The sequence below is a fragment of the Dipodomys spectabilis genome, unplaced genomic scaffold (genome assembly GCF_019054845.1).
Source record: "Dipodomys spectabilis isolate Male_0828 unplaced genomic scaffold, ASM1905484v1 ptg000034l, whole genome shotgun sequence".
In the NCBI taxonomy this organism is placed as follows: Eukaryota; Metazoa; Chordata; class Mammalia; order Rodentia; family Heteromyidae; genus Dipodomys; species Dipodomys spectabilis.
In genome coordinates, this window is record NW_024870711.1 from 8,634,783 (window position 1) to 8,644,959 (window position 10,177).

The window sequence follows — 10,177 nt, forward strand, 5'->3', positions numbered from 1 at the left end:
TTGTACCAACAAGCCCAGGAGGCATCTGGCCGGGGTGATCCCTGGAATCTGTGACCCAAGCAAGGATCCCGGTGAGAACAAACGGATGGAGCTCAGAAGAAGAGGGGGGGCGGGGCCACCTCGGTGGGGTTGGGCCAGGCCGGGGCCGAGAGGTCGGCGGCGGCGTGGGAGGCCGCGGGAAGGGCGGCCTGGCTGTGGATGCGCTGGTGCCGCACGAGGTGGGTCTTGCGGCTGAAGCTCTTGCTGCACTGCGGGCAGGAGAAGGGGCGGGAGCCGGTGTGGATGGCCTGGTGGCGGACCAGGTTGGTCTTGGAGCTGAAGCTGCGGGCGCAGACGGCGCAGGCGTGGGGGCGGCTGCCCGTGTGCACTGCCTGGTGGCGGCCCAGGTGGGACTTGCGGCTGAAGCGGCGGCCGCACTGCGCGCAGGCGAAGGGCCGGGCCCCGCTGTGGGCCCTGGCGTGGGCGACCAGGTTGGGTCTGGAGCCGAAGCGGCGGCCGCACTGCGCGCAGGCGAAGGGCCTCTCCCCGGTGTGCACGCGCCGGTGCCGCGACAGGTGCTGGCCGTGGGCGAAGCCGCGACCGCACTCGGGGCAGAAGAAGGCTCGCTCGCCGCCGCCGGCGCCCGGGGGGTCCGGCGGGTTGGATCCGGGGCCGCAGGCCAAGGGCTCGGCGGCGGCGGCGGCGGCGACGGGGTCCACGGCGGCGGCGCACTCGTCGCATCCAAACGGAGCCCCTTCGCTGCGGTGCAGACGCTGGTGCGTGGCCAGGTTCTTCTTCCAGCCGAAGCCCAGGCCGCAGTGGGAGCAGGAGAAAGGCTTGGGGCCGGAGGGCGAGGCGGAGGCCGGCAGGGCCGGGGGCGTGGCGGGCGCCTCGGCGGGGGAGGGCAGGGCCCGGCTGGCGGCCTCGTGCACGCGCTGGTGCCGCACCAGGTGCTGCTTGTGCGTGAAGCTGCGCGCGCACTGGGCGCACTGGTAGGGCCGCTCGCCGGTGTGGATGCGCTGGTGGCGGATCAGGTGCGTCTTCTTGCGGAAGCGCTTCTCGCACTCGGCGCAGGGGAAGGGCCGCTCGCCGGTGTGCGTCTTCTGGTGCGAGCCCAGGTGGATCTTCTGGCTGAAGCGCTTGCCGCACTCGGCGCACGGGTAGGGCCGCTCGCCGGTGTGCGTGCGCAGGTGGCGGGTCAGGTGGGCCTTCTTGCTGAAGCGCTTGTCGCACTCGGAGCACGGGAAGGGCCGCTCGCCGCGGTGGCTGCGCTGGTGCAGCAGCATGTGCGCGCGCTGCGAGAAGCTGCGGCCGCAGTCCGGGCAGGCGCAGGGGCCCTCGCCGCGGTGCAGCCGCTGGTGCAGCCGCAGCGTCAGCTGGTCCCGGAAACGCCGCTCGCACTCCCCGCAGCCGTACGGCTTCTCCGGGAGGGCGATCGGGGTCCACCCGGTCAGCGCCAGCCCGGCCAGCGTCCCCGGAGCCCCCGGCTCCAGTTTATACGCGGCCGCCAGGTGCCCCAGATCAGGGGCCGCAAAGGGGCCGGGGAGTAAGGAGAGATGCTGCGGCCACTCGACCTCCGCCTCCTGATCCTCCTCCTCCACCTTCACCTTCCGAATCATCCACTCGTCCCCTGCAGCGTCAGACACAGGGATTAAGCCCAGGTGCTGCCCCTTTCCGCTGCCACCCGGAGCCCCGCGGACCCTGGCTTCCGCCCTCAGCAGAGCTCACCAAACGTTCCTGGAATGACCAACGCTGAGACTCCTTCCCACCCTCGCGCGCTCCCCGCAGCCCAGCAGCGGGAGGGCACTGCCCCGCCCACCTCTTCTCTGCACTCCCCTTCCTCCTGTTCCCCAGTATCCACCCTGGCCCTTGGGCTTCTACCCTGGACCTTGGGCTCCCCCCCTGGACCCCGTCCCCTCCCTCTCTCGCCCCTCCCCCCGTGTTCTTTTCCCTGCCTATTTTCCGAACCAGTTTCTTATATCCAGTTGAAGAGCAGGGAACCCCAATTCCCAGTGTCTGTAAATTGGCAGCAGGTCAGCAAGTCTAACACCTGACCTCCCTGCCGTGTACAAGGGGAGGCCATTAGCCTCGGGGCTGGAGCCCTCTCTGGCTGGATAGGACCAGCCTTAGCACCTTTGCTACTTTGGCTCTCTACTTCCGCTGTGGCCCCAGGACACCTTGTACTCCAGTGGTTTCAAATGCAGATACTAACCCTACCCTGTCCCACAGGCTCACAGGTAAACCAGAAGATAGAGAAGAGGCAGGAGTTTACAGAATGTGGGAAACTACTTTAGCCTCTGGAAAGCCTCAGCCAAGGGCAGGTTCCAATTCCTAGGAACCTGTCCTAAGAGGTATCTGTAGGGCAGGACCTATGAATCTTTACTTATTTATTTTTGTGCTTGATGCTAGGGCTTGAATTCAGGGCCTGGGTACTGTCCTTTAATCTTTTCGCTTGAGGCTGACACTCTACCACTTGACCCACAGCCGCTCTTCTGGATTTTTGCTGGTTAATTGGAGATAAAAGTCTCAAAAACTTTCCTACCCAGGCTGGCTTTGAACTGCGATCCACAGATCTTAGGCTCCTGAGTAGCTAGGATTATAGGTGTGAGCCACAGCACCTGGCTATCTATTTAAAGCTCCCAAATGGAATCTTGTTTGGGAACCCTCCAACCAGATACCTGAGCTCCTGTCAGACCTGGAAAGTCTGTCACAGTCTGGAGTCTTGATTTTAGTACACATAAATGGCTGAGATTACATCTACTCCCCGTTTCTTCTAAGTTCACTGGCTCCAAACCACTATTAGTTTATCCTAATCTGCTATTGCCTCTATTTTCACTGTCCCATTCTTCTTACTCCAGAACTGCCAATGGCTTCTAGCTGCACCTGCAGCTCATCCAAACCTTCCAACCCTTTTTCCAGAGGTGAGACAGTCACTTCTGTAACACTCTCCCTCAGTCTCCTCACGTGACCCATCATGTTTCCTGCCTCCAAGTCCATCCTCACCCGCACCCGTCCACTACAGAGCTAAAGTCTACACCTGTCCCAGAATGCAGTAGCTAGCAAGTTTTGACAAATCCAGCTAATAAGGCTCTCTTGTCATTAACTCCTGTAACACTCACTACGAATCCGAATCCTTCTATACTGATATGTGACTTTTATCTTGTCCTTTCAGTTATCTGTCTTGGTTCCCATTCGTATCATCCTCTTGATTTTAGCTTCTGGGAGACAGATATGTTCTGACTTTGTGTCTAAGAACAAAATGTCTTTAAATAAAAATGAGCACCACCACCATTTACGGAGGGCCAACTATAGATGAAGCACTGTGCACACACTGTCGTAACACTTCACAAGAATTATGAAGGCAAAACCAAAGCTCCTGGACAGAAGGCAGTCACTCAGCTGGTAAATACGGAGCAAAGACATAACCTGGGCCTGTGCCCATCTCTTCACCACACTCAACACAGCCTATGCATAGTAGGCACTAAATAAATCCTGTTAGGTAAGTGATCCCAGCCAGGTGAGAGGTGGCAGTGGAAGGAAAGGATGGCTAGGAGTATATAGTGACGGAGAGATGCACTGACTGAAACAGACTGGGGGCACTGGTGTCCCCGGGGTCAGCGGAAGTTTAGGAGAGGAAGCATGCGGAAAAGGCTGAGCAGCACATTTCATCTTGGTGGTCATTATAATTTGGGTGATTGACAGCATGTATGTGACCTGGGGTGGGGGGGGAATGAAAAGGCGAAGTTTCGAACTTCTGGGGCAGGGGGAGTTTGAGGTGAGCATGCTTCTCTTTGGTGACCAACCTCTCCTCTCCCACCATCCACATACACGTAATTGCTGCCGGATGCGGATGAGAGATTGCAGAATTGCAATTGGATGCGGATGCGAGATTGGGCCTGGACTCATCCTGACTGGAAGGGCCTGCATCGTTGTTTCCAGATCTGCTGCATCAGATAGCAGCGCTGGAGCAACAGGAAGACTCACCAGAGCAGGAGCCTACGGGCTCGGTCTTCTGTGGGACGCAGGCCTGGCCACCTCTGCAGGGGGCTTCAGCTTGTTCCATCTGAGCCTCTTCCTCCCGGCCAGCAGCCTTGGGCCCTGGTAGAGAAGAGATACCTCAAGTGTCCAGGAGGCGTCGCAGATGGAAGACAGTCACCACTAGTGCCAGAACGCAGGGGCAACTGAAGCCCCGATTCCAGCCCTGCCCACCAGACTCTTTGCCACCTCACACCTGCAGGAGCTGAATAAGAGCTGCCAGGAACAGCCTCAGACTCCTTCAGGAAGGGCAGCCGCTAAAGGTGCACAGGTTTCAGGAGTCACAACTCTAAGGAGTTTCTGGAACGTGTGTGTGAGGTGGTAGAGCAAGGAAGGGCCTCTGACCAGAGGCTCTTAGGAACTCAGGAACTGGGAGCCTTCCCAGTTCCAAGGCAAATCATGGCTGAGGATTAGGATGGCAAAAGCCTAGGCTGGCTGTCTTGACTGCCCTGCCTGAAGAGCCAGTTTCCCTCAGGCTCTGAGCTGCCTCCCCATTTCTTCCAATCTAGCTCCTATTCTCACCACCCAACTGCATGGTAAAACGTGTGTGTGTGTGTGTGTGTGTGTGTGTGTGTCCGTCCCTGGCCTTCAGCCATCCAGGTCCCTCTCCATGTGCTTTATCACCTCCTTCATAATTTATAAAATTTATTTATTTATTTTTTTTGTCAGTTGTGGGGCTTGAACTCTGGGCCTGGGCACTGTCCCTCAGCTCTTCAGCTCAAGGCGAGCGCTCTACCACTTGAGCTACAGCGCCACTTCCGGTTTTCTGGTGGTTTATTGGAGATAGGAGTCTCACGGTCTTTCCTGCCCGGGCTGGCTTTGAACCGCGATCCTCAGATCTCAGCCTCCTGAGTAGCTAGGATTACAGGCGTGAGCCACCAGCGCCCGGCAATTTATAAAATTTATTATGTTTTCATTTATGGTTGACTCACTAAGCTCTTCCAAATAGCTAGAAGGGCAGACAGCACACAGTAGGTGGTCAATAAATACTTGATGGAAGAAGGAAGACTGGCCCTTGAGTCACCCTCCACAGTGAGTCAATGACTTACCTGAGCACGTGCCCAGTACACTGTCTTCCCGAGAGGACACTTTCCCCTGGGCATTGTGGGACCCGTCCCTGGGCTCACTTTGTGGGGCCATCTCAGACTGTCCCACGGAGAATCCTGTTATGGGCAGAAGGATGGGTCTAAAGCATCCAGGACAGAACTGGTGACCACAGTAGGTGTGTGGTGGTGGTGGGGGGGGGGGGGGCCCTCTCCTGCTAGCACTGACAAGGAACAAAGAAACAGCCCAGGCTCTCCAGCAACCTGAACAGATGTCAATCTCAGCCTCTCTGTTAAGTCCAGAAGGACCAGGGACCAAAGAAGAGATTCGATCAATTTAAACCCCAGTGTCCTGTGAGTCCCCCTGCATTCACAGCTTGGCACAACCTCTGTGACAAGCATTCAAAGAGCCCAGGGCCCTCCACAGCCCCAGCACCTCTGGGCTGCAGCTTCTGGGGATGGTACTATTGTCTAAGTTGTAGATGCCCTCAGAGCCCACCTACCCCCAAATTCCTTCTGTTCTCCCACTTACCCAGGGAGCTCAGAGCCTCCAAAGTCTCTCTCATGACAGCCAGGTATAGCTCCCCTTGGGGAATGAGGCCACAGACCCTAAGAAGAAAAAACAGTCTTGTTCAGATTCTTCTGACGCTTTCCGCAGGCCTCCTCCGCTCCGCCCCTCAGCTCCATCTCCATCAGCTCTCCTCCCCAGTTCCACAGGTGACACTATGGGGGATGGATAAGGAACCCCTCTCCAAGGGGTCCAAGGAGGTCTGGAAACCATTTCTGCTAGCTCTAGAAATCTGCCTGCCCTGCCCAGCTGGGAGGTCTCAGAGCCAGCCCTGGCCTGCCAGTTAGCAGTCCCGCCCCTCAGGCCCTGGGGGGGGGGGGGGGAAGGTGCATCCCAGAGAGGGTGGGAGACCAGGGTGGGCAGCGGGGAACTTCATGTCCTGGGTGCTCCAGCTGTCACTGTAGGAGCTGGTAAGCCAGTCCCCACGCAGAGCTGTCACTTTAGGTCCTGGGAAGAAGGCCCTCTGAGAAGGGTCTGCACTCAAGGTAGTAAATGGCTCCCGACTTCCCTTCCCTAAACCTAGGGCAAAATCACCCCCCTCCTCGTGTTGCTTCCCAAGGCTGGTACACACACACACACACACACACACTCCCTGCTATGCCCCCTTTCCCGCTCCATTCCTCCTCCTGTGAGCTCCCTGCCCCTCCCCAGCAGCCTCCCCTCCCCCTCCCAAGCAGCCTTTCCCTCGGCCTCCCCTCTCCCCGCTCCCTCCCCTCTCGGCTCCCTCTGGTTTCCGCCCTCTCTCCCCACCAACTCCGGCTGCCTACTGGGACTCCTCCCCCTGCCCCGCCCCTCCGGCTCCTTCCCTACCCCCAAGGGCAAGACCAACCCCTCTCCTCCCCCCCCCTCCACTGACCCTCAGCTCGCGGCAGCTCTCCCCCTCCCCTCCCGCTTCCCCTCCCCTCCCCTCCCCCTCCCAGCCCTTCCCCCCCAGCCTGCTCCACTCACCCCGAGCAGCGCCGTCCACTGGCCCCGCCGCACACTCCCCTGCTTCCTTTCCCCTCCTCTTTTCCTTCCTCTCCCCTCCGCCGCCCTCCCTCCCCCTCTCGCTCGGTCTCGCTCACCCTGCTCGCTCGCCCCTCCCCTCCCGCTCTCCTCCCCCACTCCGGTTTCTCTTCCTTCTCCTTTCCTCCCAGCACCTCGGTTCCCTCCCTCCCCCTCCTCCCAGCTCCCCTCCCCCTCCTCCCTCCCGCAGCCGCTCTCCTTCCCCTCCGCGGCCCCCGCCTCCCCTCCCCCGCCGCCTCCCCGGCGGGCTCCCGCTCCGCCCCCCTCCGCGCCTCCCCTCCCCCCTCCCTCCCCACCCGGTCCTCCCGGGTCTCTCCACACCCCGGGCCGGGCCCTCGAGGCTGACCCCGCTCCTCGCCCCCCCCCCCCGCTCGGCCCCTCCACCGCCGCGGCTCAGACCCCCTTTTCTTCCAACGCGCCCCCTCTCGGCGCCCCCCCCCCGGTCCCCACGTACGGCCCCCCACAGACCCGCCATCCCCCCGAGTTCTCCTGCGGGCCGGGCCCCTCCCTCCCGTCCCCGTCGGCTCCCGGTCCGCCCGGCCGCCCCTCGGAGCTCACCTGTCCGCGCCCTCCCCGCCGCTCCCAGCGCCCCGCTCCCCTCCCCGACGGCCCCTCCTCCCGACTCCCCCCCCCGCGGGTCCCGGGCTCCCGCGGCGCCCCCGACCTCCCCCGCGCGCGCCCCGCCCCGGGCCCTCCCTCCGCTGCCCTCCCCGCCCCGCGCCGCCCCTTCCCCGGGGCTGTCACCTGCACCGCGGGGAGCGCGCGGGGCGCGGGCGGCGGGCGGGGCGCGGCGCTCGGCCTCCCGCCCCTACCTGGCCGCCCGCCGCCCGCGGCGGGGACCCCGGCGCCCCGGCCTCCGGCCCCGGCTAGGTCCGCGCACAATGGCGCCCGCAGCCTGCAGCTCGGGTGCGGGCTGCCCGAGAGACTGACAGACTGACAGCTCCCAAACTTCGCGGGGAGGGGCGGGCAGGGGAGGGGGAGGGGGAGGGCGCCGCGCGGGGGGCGGGGCCGAGCCGGGGGAGCCGGGCTCGCGGGCACCGGGCTGGGGAGGGCGGGGAGGGAGCGGGGGAGAGGGCTGGGGAGGGAGGGCAGGGAGGGCGCGCCGCGGGGCCGGGCGCGCAGGTGGCGGCCGGCGGCCGGACGCCCGGAGGAGGAGGAGGAGGAGGAGGTGGAGGAGGAGGAGGAGGAGGAGGAGGGAAGTGGGAGCTCGGAACGCGGGAAGGGGAGAGGAGGGAGGGCTGGGAGGAGGGAGAGGAGGCTGGGGAGGGAGGGCTGGGGGGAGGTGCTGGGAAAAGGTGGAGGCGCGGGAGGGAGGGGAGCCGGGCGGGGAGGGAGGGGAGCCGGGCGGGGAGGGAGGGGAGCCGGGCGGGGAGGGAGGGGAGCCGGGCGGGGAGGGGGCGTGTTCGGGGCGGGCGGCGGGGCCGTGCGCGCCCGGCCGTCTCGGAGGCGCGGGTGCAGCGCCGAGGTCCGGCGGCGGCCGCTCGCTCGGGAGCAGGGGTGGGGTGGGGTGGGACGGGGTGGAGATCAGGAAACTCGGCCGGGCTCCACCGCTCTCCACCCGGATCCCATCCGGGTCCACCCAGCGTCACCCCCTCCGGCTCGGGGCCGCGGAGCACTCCGTCGGAGGCTCGGGCCCGGACGGAAGGGCGCTGGGCCCCTCCGAGTAGAAAGTAGGAGGAGACTTTGGGAGCCTGGGCCCCGGGAGTCGGGGCTCGGCTGCGAAGGGTGAGGCGGGCCGGGCTGGGCTGGGCTGGGGAGGCCAGGGGCCGGGAGAGGGGCGGCTCCTGGCACGGCGGGGAGGGGGGGCCTGCAGGCCCGGGGACCTCTCCCCCAGGTGGGGAGCTGCGCCTCAGCCTTGGGACCCAGATTCCCCCCAGGCCTGCCCCCTGCAGCCTCTCCTCGGCCTGGCCCCGCCACCGCCCCCCGCGAAGCCCCCCTTTCCTGTCTTCCCCGAGCTGCGTCTGGGCTTGTGATGCGGGGTCATCTCCGCGAACTCCCCTGGGTTCTGGCCCCCCGTAGTGTGTGCTTCCTCTCAGCCGCATTGGAACTCAGAGCTGGGAGTGAGTCTCCACAGAGCTGGGGAATGGTGCTGTGAATGGGCATTGCTGGCCAGGACCGAACCCCGTCACCAGATGGTGACTGCCTGTGGAATTAGCACGGGGTGACCCAAGGCTGGCCTTGGAGAGGGTCAGTTCCCTGTACACATTGCCCTCCACATTCGTGGATAGTTAGAACGAGGGCCTCGGCAGGATGAGGGAGAGCCCTGGGGCTGAGCAAGCTGGGCTGCATCGCAGGTGATCCTAGGACTTGGCATGGGGGGGGGGGGGGGCTAGCCTAGGACCTGAAGGGACATGTACATGTGTGGGTTTGAGAGAGACACTGGAAAGGCCGTGTATCCACTCCAGATGCAGGTTCTTTGCCAGAATTCTTAGTCTGGGGGCTAGCTCCAGCCGTCAGGACTCACGCTGGGTTCTCTTAGTCCATGCCCATCAGTAGGCTCAGGAGACGGAATGCCTGGTTGGGCTCTGGCTTGACCCAGGTGGATGCCCACGCAGGATGCCCAGTGGGACACCGCGCTTAGGGGTTGAGCAGTGCTACATTTCACTCATGGTGTCCTTGGAGCTCTGCTGGTAACCAGGATGTCACCAGGATCCCTGGTGGAGCATGGAGCCTGTAGCTGCCCCCTCTCAACCGGACACTGGGATTATTGCATCCGGCTCAGCTCTGCCCTGGAGCTGGGGGCAGTGGGCTCCCAGCCCTTCCCCCACTCCCCACCCAGCCACGCCTTCCTGGTTCCTCTCAGTCCTCAAGCACCTTGGGAGCCCAAGAGAACTTTGCAGGACACCATGTGACCCCATCTAGATACACACAATCACCATCAGAAGTCAGATGCCCAAAAGAAAATGGAACACGCCCGCTTGTCTACCCACTCAGAAGCACTCCAGTGACCTCGCGGGGCCTCGCGGGACCTCACTGCCGGGGTGCCTGGCCTGAAAGGGAACAGGAGAAGGCAGGAAAAGGATGTTCTCCCTAGAACATCCTTGTAAGCTTTTTAGGGGCTGCAAGACCCCGACAGTCTCAGGGGACCATGACCCCCTCGGAACTGAAGTAACAAAACCGTGTACACATGCCATGCCGAAGAACTCACTGAGTCCTCAAGTCCCAACAGCACATTCGGCGGGAAGTCCCTGAAGTTTTCACTGGTAAAGAAACAGAAGCTCAGAAAGGGAGAGTGGCTTGCCCCAAGATTCCTGTTAATTTGTGGTTGTGTGTGAGAGCATGGAGTAGCCCAGGCCCTGCGCGTCTGCTGTGTGGTCCCGGTTGACACGCACCAGGAGGGGCAGGAAGGAGCCTGTTTCCAGGGAGAATGGACCGCAGAGGGGAAAGTGCAGTCTGGTCCAATCCAGTTATACGCAGCTGGTACCCGGGGGCAGACGACTGGAATAAAGCCTCTCCAGTGGAAGGCCATAGTAGGCAGCAGTGTGGGTGGGTGGGTGAAGGTGTCCAGAACACTGCCCAAGCCCAAGGTGACTCGGGCGTGGGCACC

The 10,177-nt window shown here is 62.8% G+C and overlaps 1 protein-coding gene across 2 annotated transcripts; it reads right to left on the minus strand.

The window, feature by feature from the left end:
* On the minus strand, window positions 1–7,204 carry Znf467 (zinc finger protein 467). Of its 2 annotated transcripts, none has more exons than XM_042677306.1 (5): window positions 7,189–7,204; window positions 5,590–5,666; window positions 5,064–5,177; window positions 3,964–4,077; window positions 1–1,609 (listed from the first exon to the last, which is right to left on the minus strand). In XM_042677306.1, exons 2-5 carry the CDS (start codon window positions 5,621–5,623, stop codon window positions 93–95), a joined length of 1,779 nt encoding a protein of 592 aa, XP_042533240.1. In that variant the 5' UTR covers window positions 5,624–5,666; window positions 7,189–7,204; the 3' UTR covers window positions 1–92. The 2 variants fall into 2 exon arrangements, with proteins under 2 accessions (XP_042533240.1, XP_042533239.1); XM_042677305.1 differs by lacking the exon at window positions 7,189–7,204 and adding an exon at window positions 6,574–6,620.
* Window positions 7,205–10,177: the final 2,973 nt, after the last annotated feature.